Here is a 20190-nt window from a genome sequence, read left to right as displayed (position 1 = left end):
CTTACCTTAACATATTGGCGAAGGAAGAAAGGACTCATGTCAGGGGGAGAGGAAGCTGTGTGTGTGCGGAGGAGCTGGCTGGCAGTCACTGGCTCTTCTTCACCCTGTTGGCTCTTCCAAAACTCCAGGAGTGACTTGAGCACTTGGAGGCAGTAGTCAATAGAACCCAGGCTGAGCAAGGCGGTTGCTGTGGCATTGGAAATGAGGGAGGATGACTAGAAGACAAAAAGAGGGAAAACAGCTGACTTCAAAATTCATGATGTACAAAGTATAATCAAGTTGCATGATAGCCATGAAACTGTGAGCTTCATGGCACAAGTTATGTTAATAATAATATGAAACTTGAGCAAAAATGAGATGTGATGAATGACTGCAATCAATTTTGAGCAGTTGTTGAGAGAGGTGCAAACCTGGCTACACACTACATAGTGATTATAGTACAACTGTACCTCAGAGGAAGATTTGGATCCAGACTTTGTTCGAGACATGAAGACACTAAGCAGCCTCATGATGACCAAATGAACTTCATTTATGGAACTACGCTCATTCTTCTTGGAAACATCCTGCAGAGATATAACACGATTCAGTAAAACAAAAATATTCTGAGCCTGATACAAAATGAGGAAAGGACAAAACAGTAGTTACCTTCTTGTGCATGCCAAGCTCGGCAATGAGCTGTGCAAGCAGGTCATCCAAAGCACCTTTATCCTTTTCATCCTCGCCGTCAAGGTCAGAGGTCAACATGAGGATAACTTGCATGTAAGGGATAGCTTGGACTCCACCTACATTGTGGAGCTGAGAAAGGTGCTGAAGCAAACGCTCCAGTAGCATAAGACGAACCATGTGCAACCTAATGAAAAACATAATGACATTTTTTTACTGGTTAAACTATTAAGCATAAATCACTTTTCATGACAATGTAATAAAAAGTAAATATTATTATCTGTCTTTCTTATGGTCATGTTGGTATCCATAGATAGTATAAATGAGTCTTCAGCACATCACATGGCAGATGTTCATTATCATGGAGCCTTAAGTTAACCTAAAATAATCCAAATTCATGAATCTGACCTGTTGCTTGTATGAATGTCTCCTTCAGTCTCTCCTTCACCTTCTGAGCCTTCACATTCCTGCTGGGCTGTGGTGGTACTAATGGCTCCAGTGCTGGAACTCACGCTGCCTGGACCAGCGGGGTGGCCTTCCGCTGTTGTGTCTCCATATGCACTGCTGCGACCTGACACTATACAAATGCATGAATGAAAGCAACTAAGCAATATGGAAATCTGGTAATGTAACACAGGGAAGGATTAGGTTTTATTTTAAACTGAAGAGTCACGTTTGCCCCTCAGGACTTTAAAGCGCAACAAAATGAGGCATGGGAAAAGGGAAGGACAGGAAAGGTGACACACTATATTATAATCTGTAAACTTAGAGCTACCTTTCTCAGAAGGTTATTGGGAATTAGAGAAAATTAATGTCTAAAGAAGTTTAAAGTCTAATACTTACTACGGGGCTGAAAAGAATTGGATATAGAAGTTCCTACATATTTGAGATACTACCACTAATTCGGGGCATGCATATATAATGTTTTTAATATTAAACTGGCCTGTTTTACTTAAATCACCCACCACTGTGCTCCCCTGCTACAGAGTCGATAGCAGAACCTCCACTCTCTGAGCCCACGCTGCCGCCGTGCTCAGCTGGGGAGGTCCGCAATGTGGAACCATCAGTAGCAGCTGTGCTGCCCTCATCATCTGATGCCGGGGCTGAAATCATAGCAATAGCTGTAACAGTAAATACACCGCGGTCATCTGGCCAGGATACATGATCTTAGTTTATACTTGTGCACCAACAATGCAAAGAGCATGCAGTACAATCAAAAATAAGTGCTACCGAACCCATTGTGACCAGTGTGGCATTAAATTATAGGGGTTAATTTGACATTGGCCAGCTTACAGATATGAGCAGTACAACTACATGCTGTATCACTGATGAGCTTATGAGCTTCAAGTTAGAATAAAATTATTTAATGATAATAATTTCCTTTTATTTAATTTAAAAATAAAAAGTTATTTTATTTTTGGAACTTTAAAAAAAAGGTTTGTTTAACTGACTTGCAACAGTGACTTTGCAAGCATTAAAAACTAGCTTCCGGTTGAACGTGAAGATGGTCTTATTACCTGATGCAGTGGTGTCTGACAGGGTGCCAGCATCAAGTGAAGAGGAGCTTGGGGCCTGGCCAGACAGGCCTAGACTCTGAAGCCCAAGAGCACTGCTGCTACTGCCTAAAAATGTCAAAAATTGTGTTTAAGGACGGACTTCTAGGAGTGCCCAAACTTCCATTAAAATGTGTCAGGGTGAAACATTAAGTTTTGCAGATCAGAACAATTCAAATAACGTAATCTGGGGGGGGGGGGGGGGGGAAGAAAAAAAAATTGTATTTTGTTGAATAACTTATGAGGGTTTAAATCACTCTGAAGGGTGGCAACTGATATAGACACACACACATACACACACACACACACACAACAAAAAAGCTTCGAAACAATTATGTAAAAGAAAAATTGTAAGGCTCTATGAATTTCAAGGTTTAAAGAAATTTAGAATAGTTTCAGCATAGACAGGAAAGACTAATGCTGAGTAGGACTAGTAATAAGTCACAGTCACACTAGTCACAAAATTATTACTTTATTTAGGATTTTCTGGTCACTTACCCTGTTGATCCTGCTGCAGGCTTAGAGCAATTGCCAACTCTACCATGGTTTCATCATCTGCATCAGGAGGTATGTCAAGCATGGGGGGGAAACCTTCAGCTCCAGCAAGCAGAGCCTCGAGGGGAGATGGATTTCCATTGTTGACATTTTCTGCTGTCTCCAGGACCATAGACTCGGACTGTGAAGCACAAAAACAGGCATGTTTTACCAAATTTTAACAAGCATATGTAATTTATAGATAACTAAGATTTAAATTTGAAGATGGTCATACAAGCCAAAGAAAGGAATATAAGTGGCTTTTAAAAATGTTACTCCAGTGTATATTTATTGTCTATGTAGTGTGAGCTCAGAAAAACAATTTAGTCATAATATAAATGAACAGAAGTGAATTACAAACTTTTTGACATCGTCAGAGCTAGTTAGTTACTTTAAATATATCTTTGCGATGTTACAACATTATACTCTGCATCCAGAATAATTCAGGAACAGGAAGATCATTTATACTTTTGCGATGAGTGTCTCTAAACAGTCTAAAAAAAATGCTAGTCCAATGTCAGAAACAGCCTACAGCAGGGGTGTCCAACTCCAGGCTTCAAGGGCCGGTGTTCTGCAAGTTTTAGATCTCACTCTGGGTCAACACACTTGAATCATGATTAGTTCATTACCAGGTCTCTAGAGAACTTCAAGACATGTTGAGGAGGTAATTTAGCCATTTAAAACAGCTGTATTGGATCAAGGACACTTCTAAAACCTTCAGGACACTGTCCCTCGAGGCCTGGAGTTGGACACCCCTGGCCTACAGACTGCTGCTCTTTGTCTCACCACCATCTCAAAGTCGCCATGGTCCACTTCATTTTGTTCTTGGCTCTCCTGTCGACCCTCTTCTCCACCAGTCAACACTGATGACTGCATTTTGTCATCTGCATCGTCGTCGTCATCATCATCCTTGTCTCCTGATAAAGGAGATCAACCGCAAACATTTAGAGGATCCCTAAAGCCTTGTTAAAATGATAACTAATATGAGAAATCATATTTAATATTGCCCCCAAAAAACTATCAAATATTCATGTACATCTAGTAACATTCAATTAATACTTTGAATTAATTAATAAACATACCCATAGGTGTGTTGGAACGTGGGGGAGATGGAAGGGTCACATGGCGTCGCTTGTTTCTTGGTCTAAGCACTCTGATCAGAGCCTGCTTGCAAGAAAAGCTGACAGCAGTGTCCTGTGAATTGTTAAATATAGACTGGTTACCTCATGACTTTGACAGTGATCCATGCAAGAGCTCCTTCTAATTGCCTAAAATCTTTAATATAGGCATGCTGCTTATTATCACCCTTGTAAAGCCATGTAAAAAAAAATCTACTGACAAGGTACAAACTACAGTAGTTAAAATGCTGTTCAAGGAGAAGAAGATAAATAAAAATGACTGATCAATAAAACTGATATACTTACAGGACACAGTAACATCTGCATGTAGATTTTGGAGGCTACATTGACGTAATCCAGCTCACATGTGCAGTATGCATGGATGATGTCTACCAAGGCATTTACTGTTGCTTCCACATGAGTTAGACCTTAAATTTAAAATAAATAACTCATTTCCAGACTAGGGTTTCAGAATAGAAGACAAATGTACTCGTGCTGTTGGGCATTACAATACGTGTAAATTGTTTACATAAGATTTAAGTGAATCAACATTACTCACAACACATATGTATAAATGCATATACATTTAACAATAAATGTTCTTGCAAAATGTTGGGGACCCACAGGGTAGAACTTACCAGGCAAGCAAGCAGGAGCAAGAAAGGCATTCTTTGGTTTTAGGGCATGAAGTTTCCAGAAGTTATTCATCAGTTGTGCAATAAAATTACAGTTCTCACTATCCACATGCTTTTGTCCATCCTCTGTCACCTCTGAGTTAGTAAGAGAAGAACACCAGTAAGTGTGAGAATTATAAGTCAGTTAACTTCCAAGCTGTTTCATTGTAAGTGAAAAGTAAAAAGTATCTTTTTCTGACTTTGACTCCAAATGACAAAAATCAAGTTTATTTGTTATATGCTCACACAAGAATACATATAAAACATTCTATTCTATGCCAACATTCTTCATAACAAGAAAAGCTTCTTACCCGAGTCATGGTGCAATGATTTTGTTTCTGTGAAATGCACCAAGTTGTTGGGTCTCATGATCGCAATGGAGCGGGCAGTGATTACAAGTCTTTGGAAGACATCAGGGTCTAGCTCTTTCCCTTCCCGGCTGCAACTATTCAGACACTGCACAGCATTGCTCAGCAAGGACTGGTCCTGAGGAGAACAGAGGGAGGGATAGTGGTTCGCGAGAGTATTAAGGTGTTTGGCTGTTAATGAAAATCAATACAACATTTTTCAGATTATAATGAGCTAAACATTGTATGAATTTGGCCTCTTTTATTACCTTGTGATTGTGGTAGGCAGTACGGCTTGTGTGCAGACTGGCAAGAAGCCCCTTTGTCTGCTGCTGCACACCTACAGGTGTTGGCATCGACAGAAGTAAAGTTGCCAACTCCAGTGCTGCAGCCTTGTTTTTCTCCTATAGAGTTGACATGAATTAAAAATGCATCCTGAACACAAGCATGTAGATAACAGGGATTCATTTATACAGAATTATGCTTTTAAAAGTCAATAAAAAAATAAAGTCTTCACAGGTTTACCTTTTCACTGGATGAACCAACTGCAAAACAGCTTTCCAAAGCTTCAAGGGAGCTGACCACCAACCTGAAATCGAGAAAGAACATCAATTCTGCATCTCCTGTGAATTATTCTTTAAATAACCAATCATACAGGGGGAAAAAGCACTATTATTCTGCTGCTACTCTAAACGCCAAACAAAATTGAGTGCAAGAATAAATGTCAGGGGAAAAATGTTTCTGTTGCTGCACAGGTGTGGAAATGGTGCATGGCATGTTCGGTTGCAGGCAAAGACAAACAAGCTGGCACACATGCACAAAACCATACAAACAAGCAGAGAAAAGGCAGTTACTAACCGGTCCAATGTTGATAAGGACTCAGTTTCACAACTTTTTATTGTAATTTTGGGAGCAAAAGAAAAAGAACAAAAATAAGTGTGAGGATCACGGAAAGAAACAAGTGGAAATAAATGATTCAGTTGAACAAAAGACACATGCAAGAAAAGATGATCACAAGAGCCATGCACTAAAACACACTAAAGAGAGCTCACTGCTACTGCTCAAATTTCAGGATTGTGTCCAACAACCCATACTACACAGCTGTATTCAATACATGCTTATAAAATGTAGTACGAGTTAAAATAATTTTTAAAAAACATCACATCTATGGTAATATATGTATTGCGCTTTTCACAAAATATACATCTTCACACAAAACTGAGGAAATGTAGATAAAACAATGTTTTAGAAAACATTTCGTTGTCAAGTGAATGGACCAAAAAACAGTTATGATGAAACACTGAACCCAACAAATCTACCGAGAGGTTTTATATAAAGGTACTAGAGATGGACCGATCCGATATTACGTATCGGTCCGATACTGACCTAAATTACTGAATCGGATATCGGAGAAAAATAAAAAATGTAATCCGATCCATTAAATATCACGAAAGCATCTCACAAAACTTGCAACACGCCGTAACTCGCCTCAGAATGTTAGCACGTCGGAGCAGTATGCATCACGTGATAGAGCGGCTGTGACATGCGGGACCTGTCGGTGGTCTGGATAGCATGTGGAGCTTCGCTAGCAACCCGGCATTTCATCTCCGACAAAGTTATCCCCGAGAGAAGTAAAGCAAGTGTGTAAGTCCATCTCTGAATGTAAAGCATTCCTGCATTAAGCTTAACAAGCGACTGCCTCTTCTTGCTGCTACTTCAATCATGAAACTGCTTAATGATCAGCTGGTTGGCTTTTCTGTCGCGAGTACGTCTCTCTTGTTTGTTTTTGGCCCACTTTGCACCAGAAAGAGGAAACCAGCGGCTGAACAACAGCAGCACGTTTAAGCTTGATAAGCTGTTGTTAGAATTTATTTAATATTACTTTCTACTCGAGGATCTTTTTCTACGTAGCTGACGGCTGGTAACTGTGCAGGGGCGGATCTAGCAAAGTTTAGCCAGGGGGGCCGATAGGGCATTAACAGGGAAAAGGGGGCACAAAGACATACTTTTCTTTCTTATTCTCATTTAAAATGTCTAGCTTTTAATAAATAATTATCTGACACCCAAAGTTTTAATTTGATGTAAAATGAATAGAAGTCAATTACTGTATATAGTAACTATTAAGTCTAATATATATACCCTAGTAAGCTATAGTACTTTTTCCTTTGGGAAGGTACCATCTGTGCAGTCTGCAATTTTGTTGAAGAAAGATGTTGAATCTATTTAATATTTCTTGAAAAACAATTCATTTCTGTGCATTTTTTTTTTTCACACTGCATCAAATTAAGGTTGATTACGTCGATTAAGCATCATGAGGTGGAGGGTGGTTCCCTATTTTTTATTTATTTATTTTGTTGCTGGGAGTTGGAACCCTATTAGTAAGGTTGCTTAATATTTACGCTAAGCACTCTTTAAAATACCAGAATAGGGAGGATGGTGTAGGTTTGAGTTTATTAGATTGATCAGTATTGCTGAACTATGAAATATTTTTTTTTGCATATAGGTATAACAGAATAGCTTTAGTGTAGTTGTTGTTTTAAACTTGAGTATGAACTTATACAAAATGCAGCAAGATATTTAAAAAAACAGTTTTGTTGATTAAAAAACACTATATCGGATTCATATCGGTATCGGCAGATATCCAAATTTATGATATCGGTATCGGACATAAAAAAGTGGTATCGTGCCATCTCTAAAAGGTACTTAATAGATGATGGTCAACTTGCTCATCAGTTCATTAGGAGTGGTTTATTCAACCCTGGGGATAAAAAATGAATGCCAACAACTTGGGTTGACCTTTTCGCAGCCCAAATTGAAAAGCTCATACCTCTCTAATACAGTGCCATTAGTTGTTGTTGGGGTGGCTATGTCTCCATCAGAGGTCCCATTGCCCTGGTTGAGGCTGGGACTGCAGACATTGTTAACTGAGGCAGATGAGAAGTCTTCTGGTGGATCCTCAGGCCAGCCAAACTGCTCCTTGGTTTTTCCATAGATCTTAATTGAATCAAGCATGGTGACTCCAGCTGGGTCAACAGATGCTCCAACTTAAAAATTAGCAAGACAGTGTATTAGAAGATCTATCTAAACAGACTGAAGCATATGACCATATGACCAAATAATATGAACAGGTCAGCGCAAATTATTTAAACACGTGTATTGGAATATCAATACAGGCAACAAGAAAAACCATTAAGTAGTAAAAAAAAAAAAAAACGTATAACCACTGCACAGTCTTGATCTTACTAAATATAGACAGCTTCTTGTCAGCCTGCAGGGCCTCCTCTCTCGTGAAGGGGAAGTCAAACCAGCGAGCTCTTGTCAGATTTATCTGCATGGTGCGTCCAAAGACCTCCACATAAGAAGGAGCCCTTTCAATGGCCTGGGTGCCCACCTGAACCCGCATACCTGTCATCACCATTGAACTGTTGTTGTTTACTGCCTCTACAGTGAACCCTCCAGGCTAGGATGAAGGAAAAGAGAAAGGAAAGCAAAAAGAAACATGACATTTGTTATTTTACATCTTTTTTTCTTGACTACAGCTGAAAAACATGTTTAGAATAGGTGTCTTCACTGTTTTTATTTAAAGCAGGGTCACTTGGATTTAGACTGGACATATACTAATGTACTCTGGTATAGTAAACTGCACAAATGTAGATGGCAAAGACAGCAAAGTCTCAACACAAGTGATGGCAGATAACATTAAACTACATTTACATAAAATTTAATTAACAAAGATCCCTCTGCTGCACCATGGTTATCAACTCAAGCACTGCTGACGCAGCAATAACCTGCATTACAAGAGAGAAGCAGAGCAATGTTTTTACACCTTTTCTAACACAGAACATTAAGGTACAATGCCTCTACCTTTGTGTTGGCCACATACATCCCTGTGGAGTTGAGCCTGTGTTTGATCTGCTGTCCGTTGTAGACCTGCAGCAAGTCATTACCCCCAAACTCCACCTCTGTCAGTTGCTGGTTGTGTTCAAAGAAATCCACTGGGAATGTCACCTGACTGGAAGTCCGGGTGGCTTAAAGTAAAATCATTACATTCAAATTAGCTCCCCAAAATTTTAGATTAGTTGCTTTTATTATTGTGTATGTCTGGCTACATGGAGAATGAACACAAGAAACATGATCTGAAAATGTGAATGAATTACACTTTGAATTTTAAGAAAAATTTAAAATAAGCAAACTTAAATCAGAAAACATACGGGCATTTATGGAAAAGGTTACAAATCTGTGTCATCAGTAACATATCAGCAAATATTAAGTAAGCAATAAACAGGTTAGTACAAGCTGTTCATTCATCATACATAACTGGCATTTACAAAATAACCCTTGTCCACAAACTTACTGGCAGCAGCGGCCTTGCGCTTGCGGACTGGCTTCATGATGCTTATGCCACAGCTGGGCTGCAATGAGGGCTGGAGCCAGTAGGAGGTGTTGTCCACATTTGCCATGTAGATTCGCAAGCTGCCATCCTCACATAGAAGAATCATGGTAGTGCGCTGCTGCTCATTACTGGCAGTGTGTCGGATAGCTACCATATCTTGAATCTGACAGAAACCGACAAATAAATGTTAACCTTAGAAAACAGTAAAATTAGGTAAACTCATGGGAAATAACTTCGCTTAGTAAACAAGACAACCGGAAAAGCTTTGTGTTTATACAGTTCTGTACTCCAAAATGGAATTTCCTTTTTTTCCTCCAATTACTGTTTTCATGGTATCCTAACCAGTTTCATGTCACAATAGTAAATGGTATTTACCTTAGCTTTGGCTGGCAGGGTTTTAATCTCTTGGATGAGGAAGGTGTCAGGTTTGACCATGATAACCAGAGGTATGCCTGTTGTCTGTTGCACACAGCACACAAGGCCTGGATGGTTCATGACCTCAGACCACTGGCACAGTGCAGGAGACATCTTACTGCTGCCACCATTGGAGCTTTAAAGACAAAATGGGAAAAAAAATATTTCTGTTCATAATTTTCTTTTCCAGTTACGATTATATTTGATAGGGTTTTACAGACTATTTTATTGTGTTACCCTTTCACATTGATGGCAAAGAGCCTCTGCACATCAGTTGTGCTGCGGCTCACTGTGGCAGCGAATGACTTCCCCTGGCTGTAGCTGAAGAAAAGCATCTGAAGGACATGGGAGTAATAGACAGAAACACCACCGCCAGCTACCTGTCCATTGCTATCCTGTGTTTACAAAGAAAGAATTTACCTCAAAACTGCTTTCTTTAATGTAGTTTCAAAAACACCTGAACACTGAATAAAGGTATGATGTACACATCAACCAAACATTCCCCCAAAAGAAATGAGAGCTGGAAAGTATGACAGAAATACTGTAGACCAGGGGTGTCAAACTCATTTTACATCGTGGGCCACATGCAGCCCACTTTGACTTTAAGCAGGCCGGACCAGTGAAACTCCCCTTTTTAGAATAGAGTAGAATAGCCTTTATTGTCATTGTACAGAGTACAACGAAATTGGTCAGTGTAAAGAAGTTACAAAATTAGCCTGTAGTTAGCCTTTAATTAGCCTGTAGTTAGCCTTTAATTAGCCTGTAGCCCCCACCCCTGATAATTCTATAGCAGAAGGTGAAAAACAGAAACATTTCTATTTTTCACAAAGTTACAGAGGTCGCAGTCTGTCTTTGCATGTGATTAGCAGCATGGTGTGCCCATCAAAATAAAGTCCCACCCCTGCTTGCATGGATTCTCAGCAGGGCTGAAGATTTAGCTCCCCCATGCTGACGAGCCATTAATAACTGACGTATGAAAATACCTTGCAGGCCAGATATAATTGTATTGTGGGCCGAATGTGGCCCGAAGGTCGTACATTTGACACCCCTGTTGGAGACCATTAAGACAGCAACCTTGTCACAACATCAACTCATGTCAAATCCTAGTTACCTTCAAGTCTTCGTGGGTTATCTCCAATACATTTGTAACATAAAAAGGGCCATGCTGAGCACTGCTAGATTCATCCATGACCTGGGTGTACATGTAACCTGCTGATGACATGATGACAATAATGTTCTTCCCCTCTTCATTGAAAAGGAATGTAGCATCACGAATCTTGGAACTTGGGAGCAGGAAATAGTACATTGGACTCAGGGCATCCACTGACAAGTCATAGATCTGTTTTCCAAAGGGAACAAGCATTAAAAGGCAGTATTAAGCAATCTTTTGTTTTCCTAGGGCAGAAAGGTATATGTATAGTATCTATGGTTGTTTTCATAAAGAAATTGCAGAAACAAAATCAATTATGTTGCTTTAAGTGCAAAATATGTTTATTATTTTAATATATACCTTGACAAAGTCAGCAGTGATGATGGCAAGTTCAGTCTGTGAGCCTGGTAACCAGATAGCTTTGATGATAAAGTTGCCAGTGGCCAGTTGTGGATGCAACACCAGGTGGTCAGACACAGAACCTGTGCTGCTGAAAGTTAGTACATGGCAGTCCTGGGAAGAGATGAAAGGAAAAAAAACAAGATAGTTAAATTTAACGAATTCCTACAGCAACTGTTCTTTTGACTCTACAAGTTGTTTTACAAGAAGCAGCTCGTTTCTGACCTTAAGGCCACACACAGCCAGGTAGTCTTCATTACAGGGATTTCCTGTAAGACTAAGGACAGTGAATGGGACTGGGGCTGAAGCCAAACGGGTCAGTGTCAACTTCCTTTTGCTTGAGTCAGCTTGTTTCAGGAGAGTAGACAGCTGAAGGACTGTTATCTGCCAGATAGGAAATGGAGAAAAAGTCAGGTTGAGACATTTTAACAGTGAAAACACAGATTTCCCTATCTGTTCTTATTTCATAGTTTGCAAAGTATCTTGATAACATACCAAACAACTTAAAGAAAACTTAAAGAAAAAAGTCAAAGAGAAAAAACACAAAAACATAATAACATAGAAAGAGGAATGTTTTTTATTCTATTATTCATTTGAGTGTAGATTTTTTTCCTTGTCATGATGCTCCGTTTCACAGGCAAGTCTGAATCAATAACAATGCATATATTTTAAATAAGAATTCAATGAAAGCCCTTCTAATTGGACAAAGGAACTTAAATTGTTTAGTTTACCTTCCCCTTTTCATGGCTGACTGCCAGGTGCTGACGCCGTCCATGGGGGGAAGACAGAACACACATGGCAACACGGCGCAGGACATGTGCACTGATGAGCTGGCGTATAGTTTGCCCCTGGTCACCGCTGTAGTTCATTCGCACATTCTCAAAAGCTCCTTCCTGGGAGCCAAGTGTGGGGACCTGAAGGGAAAAAGTAGCCGTTAACAATGAAATGCAGCAGGTAAATAATAGAATTCTATTTTAATTAAGTTTTAATAACTTATCAATGAATTAAGTGTTTTACTGGAACAGGCAATCTATTTGGGTCATGATACCATTAACTGGTCCGTCATCTCCACAATTTTGTCCTGAGTATGCAGTTCATTGAGGGCTTGCTGTGCCCGGCTGCTGCTTCCCACTGCTGATGCTTGCTGGAAGTTGGTCTGGATAGCTTCCATGAGAAACATGAGCATTTCCAGTATGACTGCAGCAGTAGATGACCCCATCTAGCATGATAAAAGAGGGGCAAAAACATAAGTCTCACAACATCTTTTCACATAAAAAAGAAGAACTCTTAACGGTTTTAGGAGATGACAGATAAAAATAAATTAATATGTTCTCTCTAACCACTTGTGCTAGCAGCTCTTCTTGACAGCCTTCAATGCTCTTGCACACGCTGCTCTTCTTAGGTCTGTCTTCATCACTGGATTTGCCATCACAGATGGTGACCTTGCCCTTGTCAGACGGTGAGGAATTTTGGTGGCGAATAGCACTCTCAGGAATACGCAGCTCACTCTGGAAAGCTGAAGACTCTTTAAGAGTAGAGCCCATGCCGCTGCTGGGACTGCGTTTGACCAGGGCCTGTGAATGATGCAACACACAAAGTAAGAAGTGGAGAAAGTTGATATTAATATAAATGTATACTTAAATGATTCTTTATGCTCCCCTTTATGCATTGTAAATGTCAACCGATAATACGTATAAGTGCAGAAGTGGAACAAACATTTATAAAAAAGTGAACCAAACTGTTATGAGCAAATGTTATCACAACACTGATAGTGAGGAAAACATCGCATTAACAAAACAAAACAAAAAAGCTAAAAGCCTATCGTACTTATTACGCCGTAAACTAAAGGTAAGATGTAATTGATGGCTTGCTCATCACATGCACATAAAAAAATTAAAAAAATTTGTTAAAGTCCGTGTAAAGTGGTTACAAACATGTTTGTCACATCATAAAAAATATTTTATAAACCACACAGATAAAAAATATTATACGACACCTACAAAATTCAGTAAAAGATGGTTCAAAGACTTTTATATTTATACAAAGTAAACCTTGAATTATCTCTTTACACGGACTTTAAGATTAACTAGGGAAGCTGACCTGTTCAGTACACAAAAAGTTGACAAAAAGACATTCCTAACATGATTTTGCTCATTTTCTGGCCAAATGTGTGGGCTAGCTATAACCCTAATCAAATGAAATGACTGGATGGAGGTCAATGGGGGAATGACTTGCAAGCTAAAGTTACCGCTGTTGTTCTCTTCCCATGATGACCTGAGGTATTCGGTCTCACCTGGCAGCTGCCATCCTCTTTGGCACCGCAGTCACAGAAGAAAGAGCCATATTTGGCATAGGAGATCTCATGGTCTTTGTGACAGACCTTGGCGCACACTGTGCACACACCTACCCCATCCACCATCTTACAGGTGTGACAGTGGTACCTGCAGAATGAAAAGTATAGGCAATACTATATATAGCATGGCACATCACATCATGTGAGAAACTAAAGAATGACACTGTATTTCTCCATGTCTAAATGGATATATCACAAGAGAAGGCTATTTGATCATGCTACCACCTAAATATTCCCAGATAAATTAATTAAAAATTACTCATATTCCAGAGCTAACCAAGGAGATTATTTTCCAGAAGATTAACTCAGCTCAGACAAGCTTTAAATATGTTGCTGCCCGGTTAGATTTACACACCACAGAGGCTCTAGATGAATTAAGGCATTTTTAACCTTTTATAGCTGCCCTCTGTATCCTTAAATATTCACAGCAAGTCAAAAAACAAATAAAAATTCACATAGAAAATATTACATGTTGCTAACACACTGTTACTTTTTCCAGGTACATAACACTAATTACATTACAAATGTTACAAATGTATGCAATTTTGTCTTCCATCGTAATTCAGCAGTGTGGAGTCCTCCCGTTTCCACAGATTCGAGAAACACCATCAGCTTTTCTGATTCATAAAGGCAATCTACTAAATATATGAGTTTCTGTTTTTTGTTTATTCTTAGTAAAAAATGAATAATAACAAATGAAATAATCAAACGTGTACTGTATGACAAATCCATTTTTAGGTGTAATGCGGATGTATTTGGAACCAAAGGCTGCACTTAAGATTAGAACAAAATCACAATAAACAAACTTTTCTTTACCAGTGCTGGTTCATGAATTCCTTCTGAGTGATGGTAAAAGTGCAAAGTTTGTTGCAAAGTGAGTCTTCATCCTGTCAAACAATGACATACATGTTAAAAAGGATTGTTTCATATAGCAAACTGACAGAGATAAAAGCTAAGCCCAAAAACAGCACTGATGTATGTCTGTAAGTCCATACACACAGAGACAGACGAGAATAAAAGAACAACTTCTTACAGAGTCCTCTGCCTGGGAATCATCCTCCTCTACTACAAGTTCCTCCACCCAGTCTGAGTCTACTTCCATGGCCTTTTCCTCTCCCTCCATCAGCACTGCTGAGTTGCCTTGACCGCTGCTTTGACGCAAAGCGTTCATCACATCAGCTAGATAGGAGATGATGTGACATGAGCATTCCAGCATGCTGGCATGCTGAAATCAAAGAAGAAGTGCATATCAGTTGATATTTAGATATGTTAATATCTGAACTGCAGGGGACACATTTTGGGCCATTTTTCAAAATGTAATATATCACAGAAAAATACTTTGGCAAATTGGTACTTTTACAGTGTTTTCCTTTAATTGCCTAAAGCCAGTTTCATTATCATTCATTCTGATTGTCCAATATGGGGTATGAGAAGCACACAGACAACCAGAGGACATGATGTACAACTATGTGGTAGTAAATTCATAATCAAATCAGAATAGTATGATTTACACTTGATTTTAACCTTGAAGAGATTTTACATTTTCTTAATATAAAATGTGACAAAGAAGGACATCCTTTCTTTTTCCACAGAGAAAGTCCACAGATTGCAATACACTCCCAAAACAAAGAATACGTAAGGTCTTTAACCTTTAGAGAGGTGACGATATTATTCTCAAATAACAAGGCTGATCATAGGTCTACAACAAGTGTGGCATAATTAAAATCTCATTCTGTGGAAATGTCCAAAATTCACTTCAGTGTGTGAAAAACCCACCTTTCCATGAGACAAGTTTGTGCTCACTTTTTCCACGACATTCTTCTGTGTTAAATACTTTTTGCTGCAAAACAAAAAATAAGCTTTTAGGTCACAAGTTCTCCATTTAAATTTCTACCTAGATTTATACTCCCACACTGAATCTACAGAGAGCTTTCACTATAACATGTAATAACACAGCCAAAATGCTACTTGAGGCTCAGATTTCTGTGCTACTGAGCTAAATTTATTTGAATACTCCTACCAATGGAAATTGAACAACATCAGATTTAAGCTTAAATAATTAAAAAGAAATACAGTTACAAAAAGAAGATGACATTGCAATCAGCAGGAAAACCAATCAGACATGTGGAGATGTGTACATAAAGCCACACCCTAGGGTGTAGCTGCTGTCATAGCTGCTGGATAGATTCGTAGCAGAAGTATAAATTGAGCTTAAACCAAGCATTTCTTCCTAGCGAGTTTGGCTGTAGCAACTATATAATTCCACCCTTTAGATTTCTTTAGTGATGCGACTGAAACTTAGATCTCCATGCCTGTAAAATTAATTTCTTACCATCTAGTCAGCCAGTCTATAGCTGCCCTGTGCAGCTGGAGGTGGCCTGCACCCTGTCCCGCACTGGCAAGTGTGGCCATGATGACCATGAGCTCAGGAAAACCTGTTCCATCACCATTGGCCAGCATGTCTGTTGCCATGGGAATAAGTGTGCTGAGGAGTACAGTGCACACTCCTTCGCCCACCTGGCTATTGTCACGCACAATATGAGTGGTTAGCAGCTGCAGAAGCTGTCTGTTTTCTTGCACAATTTCCAGTTGTTCTGAGTCCTTTGGTGGGGTAGCAGTCATACGTGTCAGCCAGGACTGCAGACGAGAGGGCTCCACACAGGCCAGCTGGGCCAAAGAGCCACACAGGCCTAACAGGCTTGGGTTTGGGTTCTTCTCCGCTGGAGAAAAATGCATGATGAAACTTAGAGGGATCTACTCCAGCTTTAGCTCAAAGAGCTCTGCCTTGAAAAGCTTGAATATAACCAAACTTGGACAGTATAGTTTTAAAATTATTACAGACTTACTGAGCTGGAAAAGCTTGGTGAAGAATTTCAGCACTCTGTTACAAAACTTTGGAGACAGGTTTTCATTGGCCGTTGCCATCATAATTTGGACAAGCTCACCACTGAAAAAGAAGAAACCCAAAATATGTGAGGTGACTGAATGAATGAGAAGCCAGATTGTGTCATCAGCAGAGACAATACCTGAATGAAAAGAATTCTTCCATTGCCTTTCGGACCTGACTGCTTTCAAGTTGTTTTTCAAGGTACTGAAGGCATTCCTCAAGGATGGACTCATCCAAACCACTAAGTAATATTAAAAAAAAAAAAAAAATGGGATAGATAAATGTTGAAGAGCAGCCCACAAAACAAACAAACAAACAAACAAAAAAAAGCATAAAAAGTAATGTTTTGATTGAATTTTAATATTTAACATGGTTCATTAAAGGTTAATGAAATCTGATACATATTAAAAATACCTGTTGGGATCTGAGTGATTGGCAATAATGTTGTAACATCCGGTCACCAAACGCTCGTAGATGCGGGCTAGAAAGGCCTCAGACTCTGATGGGCCAAGGATGCGCTCCAGTGAAGTGGTGCTGATCTCAGCTACACTCTCCGTGCTGCTCTCCAAGAGCAGAGGCAGCAGGGTGCTCACAACCTGTGAGGGGTTCAGCTCCTCAGTACTGAAGAGACAATAATGCAGCATTATTCACAAGACAATAACAGGTTTTTCGTGAGTAAAAACTATGCATGCAAAAGAGTTTATCAGTAGACGTTTTTTTAACTTACACAATGAGGTCTCCAATCAGGCGAACCAGTGAGAGAAGGATGTGTTTAAGAGAAGAGGCCAGAGGCAAGGACTGACAACTCAGTGTGCCCAGGTGAGCTGCTTGGATGGCACTGATGTAGCTCTCTGATGGAATGGTATCATTTGCAAATGCATTGCGCTGAAAAGATACCACCAGTTTTGTTATTTATGGTGTGGGAAAATACAGGCAAAAGCCAAGTCTTCAATGTTTTTTAAAATTATGCCATGTGTAACAAATGTTTTAATAATTTCCAACTTTAACCACATACCCATGAGCCAATGTTGGGAAATTCAGTGGTGTGGACACCATTCCAAGACTCACAAACTGTCTGCACAGCTGTTGGCAAGTTCTGCATAATATTATGACCTGTAGAAATTTAAAGTCTTGTTAGACCACTGCATAAAAGCTATTAAAGTAATCATATTCACTGCATTGTAAAATATTATTTTTCAGTATTTCATTTGGATACCAAGTATGTTGGCCTTGCATCGGGTGGAACCTATGGCCAGAACTGCAGCATAACCTTGGAGCTTGGCATCGGTCAGTTTGTTCTCCCCTTCCTCTGGGATGTTCATTAATAGGTAAGATCTGTTCAAGACAAGTTTCGTTTAATGATTAGATCAGGATGAGTTGTCATAAAGAACATCATCCACAAGTCTTATTTCTTAGACATGAAGTAGGCTACATTCCAAATCTAAACAAATAATTAGAAAAACTATCAAAGGATTTAGAAATATTTAAAAACATGTTATGATATATAAATTAAAGAAGGAATATTTAAGGTTCCTTAAGTTGTATTCCTTAAATTGAAGCACACATGCATTCTGAAGGTAACGGAGGGGTTTTGTTTTTTGGGGGTTTTTTTTACTAAAGCTTTCACTAAAACTAAACTTTAAAAACAGCTTACATTAGCAATTACAGTCAATTCTAAATAAATTCAACATTTAAATATCCACATGCCAGTGGTGTTAGAATACTGATAAACTGTAAAAGATATATAAAGTAACAGATATATGGATACTAGAATTATGTAGCGTGCATGTAGTAGATGTGTGCTTTGCAAAATGTTGGCTTTGACGAATATGGTGGAATTAAAAATAATAATAATAATAATAATAATAGTAATAATTTAAATGTAACTTAAGTCACCAAAGCTATGACCTCTGGATTTTGTCAATATTTTGAGTATCTGTAACCAAAGAACTGGCCATGTGATTGGCCACATGATCATGTGATCTATCAAGCATTTCAATCACATTATTGCATTCCAGTCTACTAGATATAACAAGAGCTTATAACAACATTACCCTCTCACCTTGTGAAAGCTGAGTAAATGTCAGTGAGCTGTAGTGTGGCAGGCAGCAGATTTTTTGCGATCTCAGAGGATTTGTGGGTGTCAGCCTCAATGGCAACCTTGGACAAATGCTCATCTAAAGAAACCTGAATTTTAGAGATGACTGCATCCAGCGTATAGATGGCTTGTAGAGAGGGCAACTGATGAAGTGGTAGGATGACATGTGGGTCTACACTTGAGAATGTGGAAATCTGCAACAAAATAAAGTTGTCAGGAGGTGTCAATTGATTTCAAAACTCTGAACACCACCAACACAAGTTACTAATGTATCTGTCGTAACCATTACCTGTCTGGCAATGTACTCTTCTGCTAGCTCCACATCATATTTCACAGTGCTGCATTTAGCAGCAGTCACTTCAACCAGAGAAGCAGCTTGGTCTGTTTTCATTCCTTGCTTTACCAAGTGTTCCTGTGAGTGATGACACACAAAAAACACCCATCAAAGACTTGAAATTGCAGAAATAATACAAAATATAAATTTTTCTGAAAAAGCAAACAATTTCCAGACCCCCCCCCCTATGAATTAATCAAGTACATTATTCTAAGGTTTGACCAACAACAACAAACCCATCACACTGATAATACATTTGTAGGACTTTCAAGCATCAACTGACCTTGATCCAGTTTACATACGTAGCTACGCGGAGACGTGATGACCATCGCAGTGTGTGTAGGATGTCGCTCTCACTGGGGTCACTGCAGCCAGTCTTTAGCTGCTCCATGAAGCCTTTGGAAGGTGGTAAAACGCCAAGGATCCTCCACAGTATCAGGAAGTAGTACTGAAGGGAGCAGGCCTCCTGTATGGGGCCCAACAGTTTGCTGCCATTAAGCTAGTATCATTATGTATACAAGTCTCTAATGTTTCAGAAACTGAAGCTTAGCTCTTCAAATTACTTACACAACAATATAGCAGTTTAGAATAACATTTATTGTAGGTCCTGCCTTACTGCAGTGATGATATTAACTTTGTTTTTGGCCAATATTGTTAGCATGTGTTTATCTTTTTTTTTTGTCTCTAGAATTGCAGATAAACATTTCCAATGTGGCTTATTCTTGTTTATTTTGTTTTATTCTTATTGGTCTATTTTCAAAAATGTAATATGCATTTTCCTCTATCACCTGAACCAACTAAACCAGTCACTGAAGTCAACAGTAGCAGTGAACAATTAGAAAAAGGACTGCATCATTATAGAAAGGGTTTTTATATCACGTTTCTGTTTGCAGATCAATTTCTAAGTTAACCAGAAAGACGCACCAAAACACAAGCCCTGCAGCACGTGGGTGTTTAATGCCTTTTAGATAAACCACTAAAGCCATATGCTCAGTGGGCTTATTTCAGCTGTTCTATTTCTTCATTTGGTGCTCTCACCATAGGAGTGATGGACTTGTTCTCTTGTCTTCTTGCTGTGTCAAACTGAGAGCCTGCAGCCAGGAGTGAGATGAGCCATATATACAGCTCATCATATTTCACTGCTCCATTAAAAAGCTTTGGAAAGACCTATGAGGACATGTTTAACAGTTAGGCATGGCAATAATTTTAATATTGTGATAAAATATTGTGATTAAAAACAGAAATACTGGTATTTACTAGCGGTGCAACGATA

General features: G+C 39.1%; 1 protein-coding gene across 13 annotated transcripts in view; it reads right to left on the bottom strand.

The window, feature by feature from the left end:
• ubr4 (ubiquitin protein ligase E3 component n-recognin 4) overlaps positions 1-20190 on the bottom strand; it is a 55983-nt gene that overhangs the window by 19345 nt on the left and 16448 nt on the right. For 3 of the 13 annotated variants that reach the window (XM_086278468.1, XM_086278469.1, XM_086278474.1), the window contains 42 exons: positions 19956-20084; positions 19201-19383; positions 18873-18995; positions 18548-18777; positions 17702-17820; positions 17501-17598; positions 17213-17370; positions 16900-17106; positions 16625-16726; positions 16445-16545; positions 15931-16318; positions 15375-15438; positions 14632-14823; positions 14415-14485; positions 13494-13686; positions 12586-12819; positions 12294-12464; positions 11977-12159; positions 11471-11629; positions 11207-11359; positions 10808-11035; positions 9934-10091; positions 9658-9832; positions 9244-9445; positions 8754-8917; positions 8133-8349; positions 7717-7933; positions 5748-5780; positions 5415-5478; positions 5159-5293; positions 4854-5028; positions 4507-4638; positions 4175-4296; positions 3833-3944; positions 3537-3667; positions 2715-2892; positions 2181-2285; positions 1629-1784; positions 1072-1240; positions 646-850; positions 450-563; positions 6-215 (listed from right to left, as the gene is read on the bottom strand). In XM_086278468.1, the coding sequence (XP_086134594.1) occupies positions 6-215; positions 450-563; positions 646-850; positions 1072-1240; positions 1629-1784; positions 2181-2285; positions 2715-2892; positions 3537-3667; positions 3833-3944; positions 4175-4296; positions 4507-4638; positions 4854-5028; positions 5159-5293; positions 5415-5478; positions 5748-5780; positions 7717-7933; positions 8133-8349; positions 8754-8917; positions 9244-9445; positions 9658-9832; positions 9934-10091; positions 10808-11035; positions 11207-11359; positions 11471-11629; positions 11977-12159; positions 12294-12464; positions 12586-12819; positions 13494-13686; positions 14415-14485; positions 14632-14823; positions 15375-15438; positions 15931-16318; positions 16445-16545; positions 16625-16726; positions 16900-17106; positions 17213-17370; positions 17501-17598; positions 17702-17820; positions 18548-18777; positions 18873-18995; positions 19201-19383; positions 19956-20084 (6660 nt within the window). The remainder of the gene's footprint in view (positions 1-5; positions 216-449; positions 564-645; positions 851-1071; positions 1241-1628; positions 1785-2180; positions 2286-2714; positions 2893-3536; positions 3668-3832; positions 3945-4174; positions 4297-4506; positions 4639-4853; positions 5029-5158; positions 5294-5414; positions 5479-5747; positions 5781-7716; positions 7934-8132; positions 8350-8753; positions 8918-9243; positions 9446-9657; positions 9833-9933; positions 10092-10807; positions 11036-11206; positions 11360-11470; positions 11630-11976; positions 12160-12293; positions 12465-12585; positions 12820-13493; positions 13687-14414; positions 14486-14631; positions 14824-15374; positions 15439-15930; positions 16319-16444; positions 16546-16624; positions 16727-16899; positions 17107-17212; positions 17371-17500; positions 17599-17701; positions 17821-18547; positions 18778-18872; positions 18996-19200; positions 19384-19955; positions 20085-20190) is intronic. The other 10 variants (XM_086278475.1, XM_086278479.1, XM_086278472.1 and 7 more) reach the window with 9 other exon arrangements.

Source organism: Aulonocara sp. 'chitande type north' Nkhata Bay, linkage group LG20 (genome assembly GCF_057382095.1).
Source record: "Aulonocara sp. 'chitande type north' Nkhata Bay isolate Kocher_YH1m ecotype deep benthic linkage group LG20, A_spYH_male_GT1.1, whole genome shotgun sequence".
NCBI classification, from domain to species: domain Eukaryota; kingdom Metazoa; phylum Chordata; class Actinopteri; order Cichliformes; family Cichlidae; genus Aulonocara; species Aulonocara sp. 'chitande type north' Nkhata Bay.
This window is presented reverse-complemented; position numbering and strand designations above follow the sequence as displayed.